This window comes from Nanorana parkeri, unplaced genomic scaffold (genome assembly GCF_000935625.1).
Source record: "Nanorana parkeri isolate BGI_ZX_2015 unplaced genomic scaffold, ASM93562v1 scaffold284, whole genome shotgun sequence".
In the NCBI taxonomy this organism is placed as follows: domain Eukaryota; kingdom Metazoa; phylum Chordata; class Amphibia; order Anura; family Dicroglossidae; genus Nanorana; species Nanorana parkeri.
Window position 1 is genome coordinate 920,356 of NW_017306552.1, and position 21,993 is coordinate 942,348.

Below are 21,993 nucleotides of genomic sequence, written 5' to 3' on the forward strand. Positions count from 1 at the left end.
TTTTTTGCTGTTTTAGTTCACCTTTTATCCCAGTTGTTCATCACTGGGGGAAAGGAAAAAATACATGAGTTGTATTTGACTAAAGAAGCCATCAATATGCTTTTGTAAAAAAATAAAGTGGCCACACACAGATTTATAATTTTCTAACAAAAAAAAAAACTCTATGGTATGTAGCACAGCTAATCTGACCAGTAAAGCTGTCAGCGTACCTTGTAGACTTCCTAAGAGGACCTGAAATGAGCTTCACATATGATTTGGGAAACCAGCCCTTGTGACCTTGGACCTCTCCAAACCACCACATGTCCTGTTGTTCTAGAACAGTGATGATGTCATTCTTATTGAAGTTTAGATGGTTGTCTTTTTTGGCTCTCCATGGATATAAGGCCTGTGCTTGAAGTCCTTCCACCTTTTCACCCTTAAAGTAGGAAAACACAAACTTTAACATACTTTAAAACACAGATACAAATCACAGTGTATGGAAACCCTAACAGTGAACTTCACTTGCTCTTTTGGTTTGTTAAATAGACATCGAAGGTATTTTGTTGCATTTGTTAGATAAGTGCCAAAAATTACCTGTTGATCCTGCCAGAAACCTTGTGAACTGATAAAAACTTCCTATGCTCTCTGCCTATGCTGCTTATCAGTTAGCATTGTTCCCAGCTTTCTCTATGGACAGTAGAACACATCTCCCTATGCTATAAATATGAAGAGAGGGGAATGTGTTCTGCAGTCCTCACACTTCCTTTCCTAGTGTGAAAAACACTGCTTCTCGCCACAAGGTTTATCACTGGAAATGAAAGGCATACTTTACTCCATGTAATTTTCCAGGGCTTCCATTCTCCAAGGTTATGAATCCTCTCCTTCCTGCATCTAAGTCTAGACCAGCGTTTGACTCTCAGCTCCATGAAGGGTCAGATTTCTGACCTTTCTATGCTGTTTCAGAGAATGTTGGCCTCTCATTCCCATGATTAAGACCTTTGTACAGGGCGTATCCCCTGTAACTCCCCCATCTTTTTGGGTTATACCACTCAATGACTCCATGGAAGCTGCATATGCTTCTCTTTGTGCTTCAGAAACAGTGTGAATCCATTAGAGGCATTCTTCTCTTAACGGTCATCACAGGGGGATTTTTCTTCTTCTGCAAAGCGAGTGTCTGAGCTTGCAGACTTCTCTTGCAAACAACCCTGTTTGGTTTTGCAATCTTCTCTTTTCTGCAAGCTAGGTCCAGACGAGAGTTTGGTTCCAGCACTAGCAAAAGTCAGATTGGAGACCTTTCTGTTCGTTTTGGAACTGCTGTTCTCTAACGTGGCTCCCCCTGTCCATTCCTCGGTGGCTCAGTGCAACCTGAATCTGGATTATATCTGTGCTTCAGAAACCACCACTAGATGCTGACTTTGGGTCACAGGAGTGCATTAGTAAATGTACTCCTTTGACCGAAAAGAGAACTAAAGCCAAAAAAAAAAAGGTTTGGCTTTAGTTCTCAGATGATCTCGGGGAAAGGCATTTCCTCCCCTGAGATGGTGTGCATGGTCACATGTCTAGTCACATGTGCCAGAAATCCAGGAAGTAATAGGAGAGCTGGTAATCTGCCCTTAGTAAACATGGCCACTCTCAGAAGACTGGGAAAGAAAATAAAAATAAGGTATGCAAAGAATACAAAGCCGGCAATTATCTAGAAGTATGTGTTTGTAGATTGTCATTACTAAACATTTCTAAAAGGTGTGTGTGTTATTTTAACCACTTCCCGGCCGGCCGTTGTAAAAAAACAGCCGGCCAGGAGCTCTCTAGATCTGAGCGGGCGTCTTTAGACGTCCGCTCAGCCACGCCCCCTCGTGCACGCGCGGGAAATGTGCGATTTTTCAAAACAGGCAGCAATGCCTGTTAACGTACAAGCAATCCGCCGGCTATAAATGAGGTGCTTGTATGAGGTCTCGGTACGTGACCCCCATCGCGGCTCCCCCGCAGCGAGCCCGGGACCGGCATAGTGCCACTCTGACAGGGTATCAGAGGGAGATCGCTACACGATCTCCCTCTGCTCCCCTCTCCGCTGTCAGAATGCGGAACTGATGTATATTACATCACTTCCGCATTCTTGTGTCACTCTCCAGCTTCAGATGCTGGAGAGAAGCTGATGAAGCAGATCTGTGCATCAGCTTCTTCAGGGGGGTCCTAGGTGACATTAGGGGTCTTGAAGACCCTGATGTCTCCATAAAGAGGACCTGTCACTTCTTTTGCTATCACATAAGGGGGTTTCTTAACTTTATTGCTGTCCAATAGGGGGCTAAGTGAAGAAAAAAAAAATAGGAAAAAAAAATTAAAGTTTCCCCCCAAAAAATTAAAAGTTACACATAAAAAATAATTCTTTTTTTTTTTAAGTCCTCCCCATACATACACGCATGCAAACAGGCCTTGGGTGCGCATACGTGCGAAAATGACGATTGCGCCCATTACGCCGCACATGTTACATATCGTCGCGAACGTCGGAATGAGAGCAATAATTCTAGGGCCATCAATCACTGATAACAGTAAACTGATGAGCTGTACAAAGCTTTTAAAGCGTCGCCTATGGTAAATTTTGGGTATGGTAGTTTTTTGTGATTTCGCTGGTGCGCGCAATTTTAAAGCCTGACATGTTTGGTGTCTTTTTACCCGACGTGACCCGATCTTTTATATTTTACCAAAAATATGGGTAATAATCATTGTTTTCTAATATAATGAAAAAATAACTTTTTTTTTCAAAATTTTCAATAATCTTTCCTTAATATAGTAAAAAATAAAACCCCCAGTGGTGATTAAATACCACCAAAAGAAAGCTCTATCTGTCCCCCAAAAAAGTGTATAAACTTCCTTTCAGTACAGCGTTGCATGACGGAATAAATGTCAAAGTACCGCAGCGCGAAATACTGAAAAATGGCCTGGCCAGGAAGGGGGTCTAAACACCTGGTCTTGAAGTGGTTAAAGATATGGGTAAAGGTCCGCTTTAAGCATGGCTGGTAAACAAGAAAAAAAAACAAAAACAGAAAAACGTACATCTGAGATTTTCATGTTCAAAGCAGACTTGGCACACAAGAGTGAAACTGCTTCCATTTCTTACTATCATCTTACCTGTCCAAGTACAGGGGAAGGAGAAGAACCGGTTACAGTGGCAGGGGTAAAAGCAGAACGTTGTCGGATCTGCCCGGCGCTCGGTACAGTCAGTGAAGGTTGAGTTGCCCATGTATCCCAGTTATCAGTCTCTGCTTTCTCATTATTAGTTGGCCACCTAAAGGGAAAAAAACACAACACAAATGTACAATAAACAATTTTTCATAAGCTTTGTTCGCAAGAATGGTATACAGCTCACAAATTGGCTGAGCTACAAGGATATCAAATCAAAATGATGCCTGCTCAAAGTAACCCAACTGCTGGCAATGTGTGAATTCAAATGGGGAATATTAGGAATCTTTTCTCAGCTTAGGATAAAAAACACACATAACCTGGGTACTTACGTTGAGCTGAAGTCAGCCCAGTTGTTGGCATTTGTAGATGTATCAGTAAAAGCTGATGATGTGGCTGTGGACGGTTTCAAGTGGACAGTGGTTTTGGCTGTAGTGTCGGCTACTTGCTTGGCTGTGTTTGGAGATTCGCTCTCAGGCAGTCGCTCGGCGTAATTGGCAGGAAACCAGCCAGTTTTCCCTTTCAGTTCTCCTCCCAGCCATCCAGGCTCCCCAGTTTGACTCTCATCCACCTAGACAAAAGAGGAGATGCAAGTTTACATTATATGCACCATGTCAGCTAATGCAAAGGGGTTCTTGGCTCATATGCAATGCAATAGGAGATGGAAAAAAACAAACACACAAAATAGCAAAAAGGACATCTCCAAATTCAGTTAAAGAATGGTTCAATAGTGTTATAGGTTTCATGTAGAGCCCAAAATGCAAAACACATACGAAAATGAAGCCTGTTAATCCTGCTAGAAATCCAGCGAGTTCTCAACAGCTTGCTTGAGCACACAACTCTGCCACTGCTGCACTGAAATCCCGAATGGTGTCATCAGGTCTGCCTGATTTCTGAAGTCCAGAAAAACAACACTAGTTGGGATTTCAGTACAGCAGGAGCACTGTGTTGTCAGCTCAAATAAGAACCTAGGAACTGACAGGATTTTTGCGCCCGGGGACAATTGCAGAGATTTAATTGTTGGGTGAGCATATGGCCACGTCCTCCCAAAGAGAAGAACAGGCTGATGTGTACAATCACACGCAGCACCTGTCCTTCCCGGGAACGGCCGTGCACACCACATGGATCTGTAAGGGCCGACTCATTTTTTGTTTTAAAAATAGAGCGATTTCAGTAATTTGAGAAATGTAAAAAAAAACAAAAACAACCCAGTAAAGCAAGTCAGGTTTCAAAGAGAACCTGTCCTGTTAGAAATATGAGGACTGCAATTATTGGGGAAATCAAAAGGTCACCTGGCAGTTACTGGCCTGTCAACTTTCTGGTTTGACAAGCAACAACCAGACTTCATGTTATCTCTGACTTTCTGGTACTCTTACTTTCAAAAAAAGAAAAAGACTAAAAAGTAAATATAAATCTCCCCTATGTAAGCTTGCACTACACAATAATAAAAACAGAATATTTACATCCCTGCAGAAGACTCCAACTGTGACAGGAGTTGCTGCTGTCCACCCTGCCACACAAATAACTGACAATCAATAATGTTCATATTTATAAGGCTTTAAAAGAATATGGCCCAAGAGCTACTAAAATTGTGTCTCACCATGACAATGTCACCAGGCTGGATAGTGATCTCATCGTGACTTCTGGCATCGAAAGGATAGAGTGCCCGGTAATATACAACCTTTACATTCCCCTGTGAAATCATTAGTGGTGCTTTCTCTGAAAAGAGCACAACGTACAGTAATATAATTGAGACACAAAGGAAGGTGTTTTCAGAATTAAACTAATACAAAATATAAAAAAAAAAAAAAAAAAAAAGGTAAAATACTGTGTGTGTGCATTTTATAACCAAGAACATCTGCACTGAACCAATTCAACCTTGCTTATACCTTTTAGAGCACTCAACCTTTGCAACCTCAGGACCCACATTTGTCCTTGGTCATTAAGTCGCGACCCAAGTTGCACTACAATGGAATGCACGGCATTGCAATACCGGGCGTTCGGGTGCAGGCGATCGGACTGTGGGCGGGAGGTGCATTTAGGGTGTCATTCAAATGAATGGTAACACAAAAACACACCTTCCACCCCAGAACGCGCAGTAGGTGCAATAGCGTGGTACAGTGCACTAATCGCATGGGACTATGCGATTAACGCACTGTACTAGTGCACCTTATGAGAACTGGAGTGGATCCTCAGTGTGGGCTGCTGTGCCGTGACAGAGCTCCATTCAGATGTGCATTGTTTGTACAGCTTCCCTTGCGTGCCCTGAAGAGGTGTCGGGAGCCAGAGTGTGACGTCACTAGTCCAGCCACCTCTACAGGGCACATGTGGGAGCTCTACACAATGCACATATGGATGGAGCTCCCTTATGGCCATACTTCCAGGACACCCCACCTCAAGCTGACACGCAGACTTTGAATGTCTGCTCGGCACGAGAACTAACCGTGCTGCACTAGGGGGAGGCAGAGGAGCCTCTCACCTAGAAAAGTGGAAGGCATGTGACAACCCACTGAACATGGGGTCACGACCCACCAGTTGAGAACCAAGGTTCTAGAGCTTTATGTCTTCACTCATATATGGACTGAATCCCCTCTTGATAAGTAGAAATACAAATTCAAGTTTTTGCAGTATATGTGTTTTGATGCCATCTCACTAAGCCCCTTCCAGTGTTTACATGTTCCCTTTTCCTGCATCATGTAGGGTAGGCAGCTGCAGCAGAGCAGCATCTCTCTCTCCAATTTGCTCCTGAGAGGATACAGAAACAACTCCCTGATCTTGATATAATCTCCCACAAATCATCACTCCTGTTGTTGCTTTTCCAGCTTTAGAAAGACATCAGAACTGCTCTTCTCCCAAAGCCAAATCAATGGCAATTCAATAGCTTGAAGCAAGTTGACACAGCTTAGATGGAGGGCAAATGCAAGTCATGAGGTGGTCAACTGCACCTGTCTAAATGTAAATAATCTCAGAACCATCTCATATGTCAAATGCAAGTGGAAAGCAAACTGCTGTTTTTGAGGCTCATGTTATATTCTCCAGCATTGTTGCATAATATATAAAATTATAATCCGACAGTCTTGCTGGAAAGCATAGTATGTTTTCTCCCCTACCCCATATACAGGTGAAACTCGATTAGAATATCGTGCAAAGTTCATTTATTTCACTAATGCAACATAAAAGGTGAAACTAATATATGAGATAGAAAAATTCCGAAACCCTGCGGATCAAGGTGACCACTTGAAGGCCACTTTTTGCGAGAGAGTCAGAATCGGAATGTCCCGCAGAGGCTCAAAGGGAGATTCCTGCAATACCGAGAGCACCAGATTCAAATCCCACGGCGGCAATTGGGAGCGAACAGGGGGAACGATACGTGTGACCCCCTGCACAAACGGACAACACTTGCTAGAAGAATCCTCTGAAAAAATCAGGAAGAAGCAGGTAAGAATACTGAGAAAAAATTCTTAGCTCCTTACTCCTGACGCTAGGCAAAAAACTGGAGACTTGTCAGCAGGTGGGGGGTTTGGCCACCGGCAGGGGCCGCCCCTAGGCTGTAATTGGTCTTTAGTTTTTTTGTGCCTAGCGTCCTTCTCCTGCAGGTGGCGATATTACCCTACAGTACATGATCTCCGATCTGTTCCCTGTGTCCTTCAATGAACGGGAGAGAAAAATCAGTTTGTGCATGAACAGACTAATGGTTATGAAACATAACCTGGTGAGGCAATGCAGTGATGTCAAGTACATGAAGTACACAAAATCAGTTGTCACTGTGGCCATGAGGGTGCTGAATGAGCATGTGACAGTACTGCCCTAAAGATGCAGAATGAGCATGCAAAAGCATGGCCTTAGCGGGGCTAAATAAGCATGTGCAGGCATGTCCCTAAATGGAGCTGAATGAGCATGTGAATGTACATGTAACAAGCCCCGCACTGCAGCACACACCTGTACCTGTCCAGGGCACCTGTCCTCCTGGTATCATTGGCTCCGGAGCTTGCTGGAAAAGTTTGCTGGCTTTTTCCTGAGCCTCCAGTTTTCGCTCTTCCTCCATTCTTTTAATAGAGTCTTCCCGTTTCTGTTTCTCCTCGTCCTGAAGCAGTTTGTGTCGTGGCAGCTCCTCCTCTTGCTTCACACGGTCCTGCCACTGTTTATCCTGCTCAATGGCCTTCCTAAAAAGTGGATGAGGAACAGATTATAAGCCCAGGTGATTAGAACAGTGACTATCAATACCTACCATCAAATCTTTTGCCTTACCCATCGCATTACTGAAGGAACAATACCAAACGGCACTCCTAAGCATAGATCCCATTTGCGAAGGTAAGAGGTCAGATTGGTTAAGCCTCCAATTTAACGGATATCACTTGACCGGATGCTTTAATATATGGAGCATCTGGTTTGCAACTTTAGGTCAGTGGTTTATGTAGCAGAGGAAAGTATTTCAAACTACTGTAAGGTTGGTGTGTTAAAGTTTTGTTTAAAATGTTTTGCAGTGAAAACCATGAATTAAAAAAAGGCCATCTTGGTGGCAACTAAAGTGCAATTTCCCAAAAAATTTTTTCAAAGGGTTAATACTTACCTGTGTCTCTCGGCCATGTGCTCCCGTCTGAACATCTAGAAATTTCTTGGGCAGGCGCATGTGCAGTTCAGATGTTCGGCCGGGAGACGAGGAGAGACACAAGGTATGTATATGGAGCAGCGTGCACCCCGCACAGACACCGTGGGACATAAGCAAAGAGGAGGACAGAGGAGTCAGCGCTGGATCGGAGAGCTGGAGGGACAGCTAAAAACTACAGGAAAGAAGATCGGATTAAGAGGCATCATTTAAGATAAGTCCCTACAGGAGGATAGTGAATGGGGGAAAAAAGTTTGACTTTAATGTCACTTGAATGAGCCCAAATGCTTTCTATAGTTGGAAATATAAGCATGTTTTGCTCCTAAAAATCAGCTTGTAATAAGACTGAATGGCTTCCAATCTCTGCTTTAATGTGTTAATTTCAGATCTAGACTAAGGCAACGTCTGTACAAACAAATACATGATCTTTATTGAACCTATACCCAGATCATGCATTTGAAAAGATTGAAAAGTCAGACCAAATAATTGAGGTAGCTTCTGATGTTTGGCCCGACTGGTCTACTTGCTAAGTGAGTCTTCATAGAGAGGGCAATTGCTGAGGCATTGCCAAGGGCTCTGGACCTGTAAAGCGTTGTGCATTCAGTATAGATTGTGCCCTAAGCAAAGTTAGTGCCCAAAAAGGTCCAAACTAGGCTATCCTTGCATGACCAGTTGGATCCGGACTTACAGTCTGAGAACGACCACGCCGGAAAGCTGTAATTTAAGAAACAAAAGCACCTGCAGCAATGTAGAGATAAAAATTGATTGAAAGAAAAAAAAAAAAAGAAAGTACTAGCAAAAAAAATTATTTACTCCTAATGTGGCAGAGCTGAAGAAAACAGGCCCATCCTCCTAGGACAAAAGACTGAAGCAAGCTGATAGTAGGAGGGGTTATACACTGGTCTGGGCTACAGTTTGCCAGTGTCCAATCCTCCTGTAGGTAACCATATAACCTAAAGGGTAAAGACTTCCTGTGTCCCTCAACAGAGGACAAAGAAAGCTCATTTGCTGCTTGACACGACTATGTAAATAATTTCATGTCCATAGTCTAGGCAAGGTGCACTTTACTGAAGATATTGCTCCTAAAGCTACAAATAATGAATATGTATAAAAAGATCATATTCTTCCTTCCACCTGCATATAAATATACCTCAACAAGCAAGAACAAAAGCAGAATACACTTGTGGTGGGGGATAAGCTAAATCCTTTCAGTACACATCTCTGATTCTTTTCATGAAGCTGTTCTCTCTTACTGTCTGTCCTGACCAGTCCTTCACTGTCATTCCTTCTCTCAGGAGGCTGCCTAGACAACAAACACATACAGTCACCTAAAACAGTGTAACCTGGTATGTTTCACTGTATAGCTCTATTCATAGAACATATACTTACTTTAAGATTAATGCTATTAAAAAGACAAAAGAAACAAAAAAGCTTTGTGTGCATTAAAAGAATGATTCATCCCCAGCATCCAATTTGTTTGTTTGTTAGTGCGGCAACAATTACCTTTCCTTCCTACATGAGCAGTGGTTATAAAGGAAAAAAGTCGTTTTTGCAGCATTAGGTCTTTGTTAGTCTGGGACAGGGATAAAAATGTGACAACTTAAAAGGAAATGAAAATGCAGGTTTTCATACAACACTGGTCTCCAGCTGTCTGAATATTAGATCTCACACAGGCAGCAGCTTCTCTGTCGGTGAGGATAAAAAATGGGTATGGTCAGGGTAAATTGTGCAGAAGGTGGGCACAGAAACCAAACAGGTCTAGGTGCATGCTGGCCAGCATCCCTCAGCTGACAGTTGTTGCATGACAGGACAGATTTGGATCTACATCCTATGACATTTTTTGGGGGGGGTTCCCCCAATAAAGGCCTTTTTGAATGTGTGTTTGCATTTATTTACCTGGTTGTTTTTTTTGCGAAGGAGTAAGCAGTGGTACTATATCCAACTTTCTGATTTACGTAATACCCCAACCCCCCCACCCCACATCACCTTGGCGACAGGATCTGGGGATGATGCCCCTTTCCCCATCTACATCAAGATACCCTCCCCAACTTGAAGGCATGTAGCCTGGTCAGGTTCAGGAAGGTGGGCTACGCACCTTCCCCTCTTAAATAAGTAATAAGGTTACACAGTACCCCAGGTTACAAGAGTAAAACACACATACCGGTACCATAGTATTTTATTTAACCCCTTAAGGACCAAGGCCTTTTTTTCGTCTTTTGCACACGGTATAATACACATTTTAGGCCTGAAAATTACTTCAAACCCCCAAACATTATATATTTTCTGAACGCCAAGACCCTGTAGAATAAAATGGAGCCAGTTGCAAATTTCTATGTTGCACGATATTAGCACAACTTAACAAACCAAAAAATGTAGTGAAAAATGCACTCAAGTTAAACTTGGTGCCCCAAAACACAATGGGGGGCATCAAAACTGGAGCAGACAAAATTTGGAGCAGATTTGCACTACAAACAATCAGCTTCTCTCATTTTCAAATCTCAACTGAGCAAACTGAAAAGAGATGCTGATTGGTTCCCATGGGAACCTGCTCCAGATTCTGTCTGCTAGTGTTGATAAATTCCCCCCAATATACTACATTTTTTAAATTAAAATATAAAAGATGAGGTAACGAGTAAATAGATACCCAGCATGCCCATGTTCAGTTCCCAAAAAAGCCCTTCGACCATTTAAAAAGCCCCTACAGGTCATCAGCTTAGGGATACGCGTATATATTGGCCCTAGAATTATTGCTCTAACTCTGACGTGTGCGGCTATACCCAACATGTGTAGCGCACCCAACGCGTGTTTACATCAAGATGGGCATGCTCGCAGGGGACTTTAATGTTTTAAAATTATTTTTACATTTAATTTTAATATTTTTTTTCCTTTACTTTAATTGCCATCACATAGGGAGGCTTACAAGCCTCCTATGCGATAGCATATTGGCAGTGACAGGTCCTCTTTAAGGTGATACTGGGGGTCCAAAAGACCCCACAGTATCACCTTTGCACTTTAAATAGCTACTGAAGTGCAAATCGCACTTCAATGGCTTATTGCTCGGCTTTAGGAGCCCAGCAACGACAGCTCAGGGATGTAATGTGCATTGCTCCCGGTCCCATAGAGCGGGGAGGAGATCTAGATCATCGATGAACGGATGTTTGCCACTCAACTCCCAAGCTTCCCATCGGCACCTGACATGCTGGTTTAGGGCCCGCAGGAGGGGCAGTGGAGCCCAGGAAACACGGTTGTTTACCAACCCGTAGAAGTGATCTGGCAGTAGCTGAGTCACCAGAATCGCTTCTATTGTAAACCCGGCCACCGGCTCTACAAATGTAAACAGTCCCGGTGGTTTGCTGTTTAAAAACCCCTTAAGGACCCATGACGGTATAATCCCGTCATGGATCTTTAAGGGGATAAAACAACGTGTAAATCCATTATCAATCATATCACCTAGCAATGAAGATCTAATATCAATCATAAAGAACGACGATCTGACAACCAATGAAATAAACACGACGAGCCACGCACAATGATCCTGCTAAACTCTTAGCGCAAATGACATTTCTCTGACCGGGGTGCTGGCTGACATCACTGACCAAATATGCTCAACAATGCCATTTAGAATGCCCTCCGGCTTGTTTATAATTTGATTATTTTAGAACAACCAATGACGCTGCTCTGTCCACACAGCACCATTGGTTCCTAGAAAGCAGTTTGCCTGAACAGCACAGCATCATTGGTTGTTCTGGTGCACTCACCTGCCAGTGTCCTAGCAACCTATGATGGGCGTTGGCCTTACCATGGCAAGAAGTTCATCTTACTTCTGAAGCACTAAGCGTGAGAATGAAGGGATGTTGCTCTATATCTATACCAAAAATAATGCGTTGCACGTTATAAATAATCCTTTATTTATACTGTCTTGTTGGGGGGAAAAAAACCATAAAACTAAAAATCACACAAATGTAAAAAAAAAAAAGAAGAAAATGGGAAGCCAGTACCTCTGAGCCTCCTCCTTCTGTCTCTCCAGCTCAATGACCTTCCTCTCCTGCTCCTTCTGCTTCATCCTTTCCACTTCCACGTCCTTCTGCTTTTCCAACTGCTGCTTACTGTGCATTTCCCGCAGTTCCTTAAAAGGGGGAAAGAATAAAACAGCCTCTGTGAATGGTGGCAGGAAGTAATCTAAGAAGTTCAACCAATTGAAACTTGCTAATATAGTAATGCTACACCTGCACTGCAAGGGTTGACTGCTTTTTTTTTGGTCCAAGCGCAAAAAAAAAACCAACCGCTTACACTCACCAAATTCATTGAGCCGACCGGCCAGCCAGACACGACAGTGCTTCCTCCTGCCTAACTCCTCCTAAGCTGCAGAGATGGGTATGTCCCTCGGTGTCTTCACATCCTATTCATTGTGTACAGATTGTGATGACTCAGGGACCTTAGAGCGCTGCAGCAGAGGGGGAGCTAGGGGTAGGGACCGGTCTAAGAACCGGCTCCAAGGATAAGGCGAGTATAACTCGTGCAGGGGTAGCCCCACTGTAAGAGTTAGTAAAATGTGTGCCCAGAGTTCTGCTTTACCAAAACAAGGTACTCAAGATGGCAGTTATGCAACACACATTGTTACAAATTAGTTATAAGGAGAAGGAGCATTACAAAAGTTCACCATGTTTATATAGCAAAGATGTCACAAAGCGACAATGAGCATTACATCAGGTATGCTGGGTGTTTCCTCTCACTCTTAGTGGTAAAGGGAAAACAAGGGTGGGGGGACACAGGATGATACCCAGATAGGAGGAGGAGGAGGAGGAGGAAGGAGAAGGGAGGGAGGGAGGGAGAAGAAGTAAGACACAGAGAAAAGGATTTTATCGGGAATAGAAAAAAAAAATATATTTTGTTTCTCTTCCGTTCATTAAAGGACACAGCTGGCAACAAGATGAGGCCGAACAGAAGGGCTACAAACGCAAGAAGCGTTGATGTGCAGGGCAAACTGAAGCATGCAGGTATGCATCCTTTATGTCGATTGACGCCAGAAAATACCTCTGGTGGAGAGAAGCCACCACCGGACGGACTCCATCTTGAAAAGAATAGGTCAAACACTGTCCTTCTTGGGAAAATTGAAAAGAAAAGATTTGAATAAAATCTCTTGAATCTTTGTGCCAGGGGAACCGGAAAGACCACCCCCGGTTGAAGACCCTGTGCGGTCAATCAGAGATCTTGCAGACACGCCGGAGACTAGCAAAGATTGGAGGGAAAGAACCAGGTTGGAAGAGGAGAAAGAAATTCTATTTTGTAACCCAAAACACTGAGTTTGCAAACCCAAATTGTATGAAATGTGAGCCAGTCGAGCATCCCCAAACAGAGGTTCCCTGACTTGCACAAAACAGGTGAGGGCAAACCTTCATGCAGGAGGTAGACTTCTCAGCAGGCTTGGAAGACTTGGACTGCCAAGATCAAATTGGCCCGGAGGAGGAAGATTTTCTGTATTTTGGGCCTTTATCCGAGGAGCATTGGGCATGAAAAAGAAATTTGGGAGTGGGAAAAGATGGACCCTGGTTGCGAGAGGCTCCTTTTACCCCTCTTAAGCTGGTAAGAAGGTACTGTTACTTCCAGTAAGATTTTTGATAATATCCAGCATTGCTCCAAACAAACGGTCACTCTTGAAAAGCAGGTCAGTCAGCGCTTTTTTAGAAGTCTGATCAGTAGAGCAGCACTTGAGTCACAGAAGACTGTGAAAAACAACTGCAGACAGACATCGACAGCTTAGACAGTAGGGGTCCTGTATCCAGCGAAGTGGTACACACATCAAAGACCGTGGACTAGTTGATCAGCTAGTTCCACATGTACAGGATACACCTGTTCACCATCCAGACCCTGGCACAAGAGCTTCACCCATTATGTGAGCATCTAAGACACCAAAGCCTCAGCCGAAAGAGGCCGCAGAGCTGATCCAGCTTCAGTATACATAGATCTTGCAATGGGTTCAGCTTTTCTGTCTGTTGGATTCTTGAAGGAGATTCCGCAACCAGGATCACAGCTGCCTTATTCAGAAGCGATAAACAGGGGGGTCCATAACCGGGGGAGATGTCCACTTCTTCAGAAACCCCTCCTCAAAAAAGTAGCGCACAGAAAAGCGCTTGGGGCAAGACAAAAAGCCAGAGAAAAACCCTTCTATTCCTTATAAATGAAGTCATCAAAAAAGGCATGATAAGGAAACACTTCAGTCAAGCGCTTCGACTTATGCATACCAAAGGGAACCGGAGCCTCCGACAGAGTACCCCCAGAATCCTCCAGTTTGAAAGTTTTACATACAGACTTAAGAGCAGAAACAAATTCTATCTCCTGTGAAAAAGGATTGGCCAGAAATTACAGCATCCACTGAGGCCGAAGGAATGTCATCCTCCCCAGAAGGGCCAGAGAGTGATGGGGAAGGCAGAGAGGGGTGGTTGAGCTTCTTACCCTGCCTGTGGCCCAACGCCTGTTCCACACACAAAACAAAACCCTCCAGAATGGAAGCGAGTGCGTCCATAGGGACAGGTGGACCCGAAAGCCCTGGGGAAAAATCCGCCAGGCCCAAGAAAGGTGCCAAAAGGGTGACATGAAGTACAGACAAACCCCCACAGCAGACTCAACAGCAGCCCCCCACATACAATGCAGCCAGGGGTCGTGTCACCATATTGTCAGATCTGTTTGGCCGGTCTCGATGCCGATTGGCTGGGAAGCCGGCTTCCCGGGCCAATCAGCATCGTGCCGGCAAAACAGAATGGAGTTGGCTTCTCGTGCAATCAAGAAGCCGGGTGGTGGGTAATGACACGCCACCTGGCCTCGATTGCCCAGGAAGCCTCTTCTATGCTAACGGAAGTACCGGTATCGATACTCGGGATCGGTGAGTACCGAAATATAAATATCGGTACTCGTAACTGAAAAACCGGTATCGGTGCATCAGTAAAATTAACCAGTATTAGATATTATCATGTTGAAAAGACCAGATCGTGTTGCACATGACAGAAGGGAGGCTCAGACTGTGTAATGGCCAGTACCTTAAGCTGGTTATTGAAGACATCGATCTCTTGAAGTTTTGCCCGGGTTTCCTTCTCCACTTCATCAAGCTGGTCTCTGAGTTGCTGACGGCCCATTTCCTTTGCATCCAAAGCTCTTCTTATAGATAGGAGGGAATCTCCTGGGAACAGGTTAGAACATTCACAATTATTGAAGGACTTAATGTCACACTCCACAGACGTACGAATATAAATATATTGTTTCATACAGGCCAAATGACAAGTTCTCGCTTCACTGAATGCAAGGCGGGCACTTTTGTTGGCACATTTGGGCAAGGCCATCACTTTATAGTCCAGCAAACACCTTTTTTGATAAGTTTAGTTTTTGATGCAATGCGTAAGAATTAGAACCCCTGCTGGGTTTTTCACAACTATCCATTGTAACTGTCTGCAACCCTCTTGCAGATAATGAAACGATTGTGACCAAGACGGTAAGTGAAATCTCTCCAACAAACACCCCAGAGGGCAGTAAAACCCAACCTCATCAACATCGAAGAATGAACATCTATGTATGTCTGTGAAGGTTCTCATTGATCCAGGTCATGGTATATCTGTAAAAAATAAAGTCAAGGTAACTGGACTTGCTGTATTTTTCTTGAAGACGTTTCACTGGTTATCCAACCAGCTTTCTCAATTCAGAATGACTCGTACAAACATTATCTGGCCATAAATATGGTGAATGTCGCTCCAATCCACATGAATAGAGGTGGGGGGTGAGACATCTATTGTCTGCCACATACAATGCTTTTTTACCACCTCTCTGGGCAGGTTATTAACACCTCCTAGTTCCAATTATACAAATGCAATCAACACCTGGTTGTAACTAACAGATTATGTGGATTGGAGCAACATTCACCATATTTATTCACAGATAATTTTTGTACAAGTCATTCTGAATTGAGAAAGCTGGTCGGATCTCCAGTGAAATGTCTTCAAGAAAAATACAGCAAGTCCAGTTGCCTTGACTTATTTTTTACAGATATCGAACATATATGTAGAATTTCTAACACGAAGGATGGTTTTATGTAACTAGAAAAAGGTGGTTTCACAACATTCACACCTCCCATCTTGTTCATGGACAAATCAATATCTGCCTTGACACATTCTATTGTGATTGCATTAAAGGTAAGCGTGCTACCTGGTGGATTTGATGCCTGGGGTATCTTCCCAACACTCATCAGATTTAAAGAAGCAGCTTGGATATGTTACAAAACCTCTTCAACATTAAAGAGCAAGTCCAGTTGAATGTGACCAACTACTACGAGCTGGAAAAGGAGAACCTGCACAGACAACCTGACAAGGATTCTAGTCCTTCTTCACTCCATCTAAAACTAAAAAAAATAATAATGCTCCAATACTCTTCCTGTATCAGGAAGCCTGGCACCGCGTCATTACACTCTGCCCGGTTTCCTGATTGGCCGGGAAGCGGCTCCATGCTCTCTTGTCACTTGTGATGAGAGAGCATGGAGCCGACTTCCCGGCCAATCAGGAAGTCGTACAGCATGTAATGACGCGGTGCCCGGCTTCCTGATCGGTCGGGATGCTGGCCAATCAGGAAGCCGGGCGCCGTGTAATGACGCAGCTCCTGGCATTCTGATTGGCCGGGAAGCTGGCTTCATGCTCCCTCGTCATCTCATGATGAGGGAGCATGGAGCCATCTGGCCGGCCAATCAGAAAGCAGGGCGTTGCGTCATTAAACGGCACCCGGCTTCCTGATTGGCCGGCCAGACGGCTCCGGCTGGGTACCGGAGGAAGGCTGCGTTCTGGCTGGAGAGGCCCCGGGGGTGACAGGCTGGACATACCAAGGCAAGAGGGGGCTTTCTTGTTAATCGAGAAGCCGGTGGCGAGTCATTACACGCCACCTGGCTTCCTGAATGGGACTTCCGTTACTCGGTAATTGGTATCGGCGAGTACCAAAAAAAAAATTATCGGTACTTGTACCGGTATCGGTGCATCCCTAGTTGTCAGCGAAGAAGTCCATGAAGGAAAGTGAACATTTTTGACAGGTGGATGCGCAAAAAAAAGACTTCGTGCTGCAAACACATAAAATGTATTTTAATCTTCAAACATCTGTACCCGAGGTGAAGACTTACTTTGCAAACTGTTCTGCTGAACCTGTTTTAATTGGTCATTTAGGAACTGTTTCTCGGGAATCAATTTTCCAAGCAGCTGCTGAGACTCCTGTGGAAAAAATGCAGAAAATAATTCTCAGTATTTGCAACTTTTTACACAGCTTCTTGTGTTTATTTACAGAAATGTCAACACTAAAAAGCACATCTGTTCACAAGTTGAACGATTCTGTTTCCATGCTTTGCTGAAAGTTTGCTCTAAGAGAACGCGTAACATAAAAAGTACTGGTGAGAAATGTTCTTCAGTTAATGCATCCACTTTGCTTCTGTAATGCAGCTCACATGACCAAAGGTCAGGTTCTGGTCATGTGATCATTATCAAAGAAGCTTGGATCCTCAAGATGATGCACACATAACATTAATAGGTTTTGAGAAGTGGTTTAACCCTTTCTCTGCCAAGGGCTTTTCGTTTTTTGCACAAGTTATAATCCACATTTTATTCCTGAAAGTTACTTCAAACCCCCAAACATTATTTTCTGAAAGCCAAGACCCTGTAGAATAAAATGGTGGCCGTTGCAAATTTTTACATTGCACGATATTAATGCAACTCTTTATCAAACTAAGAAATGTAGTTAAAAATGCACTTAAGGTAATTTTAGTGCCCCAAAACACAATACAATACCAATGTTTTGTTAAATATAAAAGATGAGGTTATAACGAGTAAATAGATACCCAACATGCTCAGGTTAAAAATTGTGTGTGTGTCCATTAAACGGTGACAAAATTCAGTACCCCAAACAGTGCATAGATGACGCTTTAAAAGCCCCCACATGATATTGGTTTAGGAATACACGTAAATATTGGCACCAGAATTATTGCTGTCACTCTGGCGTGCGCGGCTATTTATGTGTAGTGAGACTATCATTTTCGTACGTAGGCGCACCCGACGCATGTTTATGTGAATTATTTTTTTTTAAACTAAAGACCCCTAGAATCAATCACCTTTCCACTCTAAATAAGCTATTGAAGTGCAGATCCCCCTTCAACAGCTTATTGCTGGGCTTCAGGAGCCGAGCAATGGCAGCTCAGGGACCGGAATTGATGTATTGTGCATAGTTCCCGGTCCCATAGAACATGGAGTAGATTGGTGAACGGAGGTTCGCTCCTCTCCTCCTCAGCTTCCCGCCGGCACCCAACATGCTGGTAAGCCGCCAGAATCGCTTTAAATTTTAAATGGGCCCTGCTTAAATGGGCCCACTGCCACCGTCGTATGATATACGTCAGTGGCAGCGAAAGGGTTAAAGGAGAAACGTGGGGAGTGTAAAATATACACTCCCTGCAGCTTGGAGCTGGCATGGGACACTGCAGCTGTCCCACCCCAAAGCTATACCAAGAGATGAGCGATCATGTAACCGCTGATCACCCAGCTTTCTCATCTGTTCTCCCTGCAGAGAGCAATAACTGTTGGTCACTGCTCCATGCAGGGATTCCCCCTTCGCCTCGCTGTTCCTCCACCGTTCATTGGAGAGAGACAGGGAGGGTTGGCGGGGTCGGAAGGCAGAGCCGACTGTTGCTTTAGAGAGGCAGAGCCAGCCATTTTGTTAGGATCTGCATTGGGACTCTGCATGGTAGGCAGGTTGAAGGCACTAGCCCACTATCTGGTGACCAAGTCACAGGAGTACATGTACTTCTGTGAACCAAAAGAGAAAAAAGAAATTGACTTTTACCCTCTTCAACTAAAAATCCCATCGACATGCAGCTCTGCATGCTGTGCGGATACAAAATCCTTTTACATTCATTAGTTAAACACATTTTTCTAACTTGCAATTTCTTATTTTGCGCTTCCTTGTTTGCTTTGGCAAAAATGAGGTAGTAATGCCCAAGCATTGCACCCTGCGAAGGTTACATCAGCAGAGCATTGTGGGAAATCTCATGAGACCTCAGGGAAAGGCATTTCCCTCCCTTGAGATGATGTGCATGGCCACATGCCCTAGTCATATGTGCCAGAGGTCCAGGAAGTAAAGTGAGATATAGTAACCAGTCATTAGCAAAAATGGTCACTGTGAGAAGACTGGGGAAGAAAAGAGAAATAAGGTATGTAAAGAATAAAGCTGGCAATTATCTAGAAGTATGTGTTTGCAGATTGTCATTACTAAACATATTTAAAGAGGTCTCCGTTCTTATTTTAAACATATATGGATACAGTTCCTCTTTAATAACCCTACTTCATGTAAATATGTAGGACCAATTTAATTGCAACTTAATTTTATTGTATAAGATGTCTGAAAATAAAGCCGTATAGTCACCTGAAGCTGCTGCTGTAAGTGTGTGATTTCAGCAATCCTCAGCTCTCTGGACTTATTTGTACTTTCTATTTCCTGTCGCTGTGTGGTCAATCGATATCGAATGTCTTGAAGTTTTCCTTCGAGCTGATGCTTTTTATCATTCTTCACAACGAATGGGGAAGAAACAAAACACAATCATCTATTCTGCTCCTTTGATCTCACTCCTCTTGAGATTACAAGTTATGCAACCTTACCAAAGCTTCCAGCTCAAACTCCAAAGTCTTCTTTTTGGCCTTCAGCATAACAATGTCTTCCTGCTCCTTGTTTCTCTGGTTCAGGAGCTCCTGACGCCGATTCCGCTCCCACTCCAGCTGTCTCTGACGCTCAAGTTCTCGCTTTGCAGCCTGTTACAAAAATTAATAGTGAAGTTGTAATGCATGCAGGCTGCGCTACTGTGTACAGAGTATGGATAGTACACCGGCACAGGCAGAAGGCTTCACCCCAAAAGTAACTACCGCTGGGTGCCAGATTCACCTGGGAAAATGGAATTACCATTTAAATGCACAGCCAGCTGGGATTTGAATAACTCCAAGGAGAAAACTATCAATCCATAATATGGAAGGTGAGATCGATTCAAAGTCGAATGCCCTTATCTGTAATGGGTACTTAATGCATTTTGCTCAAAATACCATTTTCGGCTAATATGTTTCAGCAGCCGAAGCTTCGGTGCATCCCTACACACAAGGCTGGCTCCATAGGACCCTGCAAAGGAAAGAAGCGACCCTAAAAAAGGCCTTCAGGGCGAGCGCGCCCAAGGGACCAGCAGATTGTGCAGGAAGCTAAAAATCTTTAAAAAGGAACAACATCCACTGTAAGTGATTTAATCAGCATTTGACAAAAACCTTTTTGACTTTAATATCACTTTAAGTGACCCTTGGCTTCTATTTTTGTGCTGTTCCTGACGCTGTTTCTTAAAAAGCCTCTGCACATGTATATACAACAATTCCATGTGCGTCTTACCAAAACTTTTGAATAGGGGAAAAAAAAGTTACACAGATGGTCACAAAGAGGCCACTGCTAACCGGCAGAGGGTATCTTCCAGTCAGATACTACGCAAGGAAGACACAAAACCAATATTGCCTATGGCAACACGTTACTTCTTGCTGCGGGTCCCACCAAATGGTGGTTCCCATCCCATCACACAACTTCACATAAAGCAGAAAGTCCTAAATCATAGGTTCATATACAAGCTACCAGAGGTTCTTACTGAATTGTTTTGCATGGTGAGTGCAAATCTATCCTTAGTAGGTGAGAAGACAAAGCCTTGACCCCATTACTAAAGCCATAACATTCTCCTAAGTTTCACGAGTGCATGTGTTTTATTTATTAAGCTTGCTGGAGATAAAACATTATTACACAATGAGGAGCTACCTCTCTCCGCTCTATTTCTTTCCTCCGCTCTTCTTCTCGTTGACGTTCCAGCTCTCGCTGCTTCTCCAGCTGTTTCTCCAGCTCTTGTTGGCGCTTTCTCTCATGTTCCTGCCTTTCCCGTTCCTTCCTCTCCTGTTCAGCCCGTTCCAGCTGAGCAAGGCGCTCCTGCTCTTTCCGCTGCAGCTCCAACAAAGCCTGCCTCCTTTTCTCCAATTCTAGGTTACCGCGTTCAAAGTTCTCCCGCTTCTTATCTTCAAAGGTCACTGCTAGAAAAGAAAGAGCAAGAAGGGACATGATTGAAACCTTTAAAATACACTGAGGACAGCAGCAAATCCATTATAATACTGAGAACACAGAGGCATGACCGCCAACAAACAGGGGGGCAAAAGTTCAAAATTAATCTGGAAAATAATGATTTTACTTAAAGTGACACTAAACTCAGGAGTTAAATCTTAAAAATACATTCAAGTCACTTAACTATGAACAAAAATATATCTTATTTGTGTATCACTCGGCTGTAGATCCTCAAATCATCTTTGAATTGGTGGTGACACAGTCCTTCCTTCTGGAGGGTGGTTACTTTTGTTCCCCAAGGTCCCTGTGTGTGTTGTAAAGTAGCCATTGGTCCAAGCCCGCTCCTGTGATGGACTACAGTTTCATGTTTAGTTAGCTAATTTGTATTGAAATACAATCTATCACGGGAGTGAGCTTGGAGGAGTGGTGGCTACGTTACAACACACACACAGGGACCACAGGGAACAAAAGTAACCACCCTCCAGAAGGAAGGACAGTGTCAGCATCAATTCAGAGATTATTTGTGGATCTACAGCCGAGTGATACACAAATAAGGTACATATTTGTTAATAGTTAAAGGAGAACTATGGGGTTAGGGCTTTTCCCCATAGTTCTCCTTAGGGTAACGGGAAGACACAAACTAGCGTCCTCCCGTCACCCTAAGCTCTGTATGCCGCGAGCTACAACTCGCGGTATACTGAGACGCCGCAGCTGAAGCGGATACCGACAATTATGTCTGGATCCATCCAGCTGTGTGAGTGACAGCTGGCTCTGCCTATCTAGAGGCAGAGCCAGCTGTACCCGCCCCCTCTCCTGTCCGTTCCGCCAGTCAGCGCTGGCGGAGCGGGGAGGGGGGAATCCAGCCCCTTCCCTGTCACGGCAGAGAGCCGTGACATGATCGAGAAGTGAGCGAACGCTGGTAGGTGTTCGCTCACTTCCCGATCCACTGAGCCGACCTGTGACAGTCTCATTGTCACAGGTCGGCTAGAACTATGAGGTGAGTGGAAAGCACTCGCCTCATAGTTCTCCTTTAAGTGACTTAAATGCATTTTTAAGATTTAACTCCCGAGTTTAGTGTCACTTTAAAGAGTAGTGAACGC

The 21,993-nt window shown here is 43.9% G+C and overlaps 1 protein-coding gene across 1 annotated transcript in view; it reads right to left on the minus strand.

Annotated features, from left to right (window-relative positions):
- The window catches only part of ITSN1 (intersectin 1), a 140,547-nt gene that overhangs the window by 58,879 nt on the left and 59,675 nt on the right, over window positions 1-21,993 (minus strand). Inside the window, exons 12-22 of the mRNA XM_018557456.1 lie at window positions 20,600-20,862; window positions 19,423-19,572; window positions 19,190-19,330; window positions 16,908-16,995; window positions 14,797-14,936; window positions 11,761-11,888; window positions 7,096-7,319; window positions 4,757-4,875; window positions 3,489-3,727; window positions 3,106-3,262; window positions 210-415 (exon numbers count right to left, since the gene is read on the minus strand). Of these exons, the coding sequence (XP_018412958.1) occupies window positions 210-415; window positions 3,106-3,262; window positions 3,489-3,727; window positions 4,757-4,875; window positions 7,096-7,319; window positions 11,761-11,888; window positions 14,797-14,936; window positions 16,908-16,995; window positions 19,190-19,330; window positions 19,423-19,572; window positions 20,600-20,862 (1,855 nt within the window). The remainder of the gene's footprint in view (window positions 1-209; window positions 416-3,105; window positions 3,263-3,488; window positions 3,728-4,756; window positions 4,876-7,095; window positions 7,320-11,760; window positions 11,889-14,796; window positions 14,937-16,907; window positions 16,996-19,189; window positions 19,331-19,422; window positions 19,573-20,599; window positions 20,863-21,993) is intronic.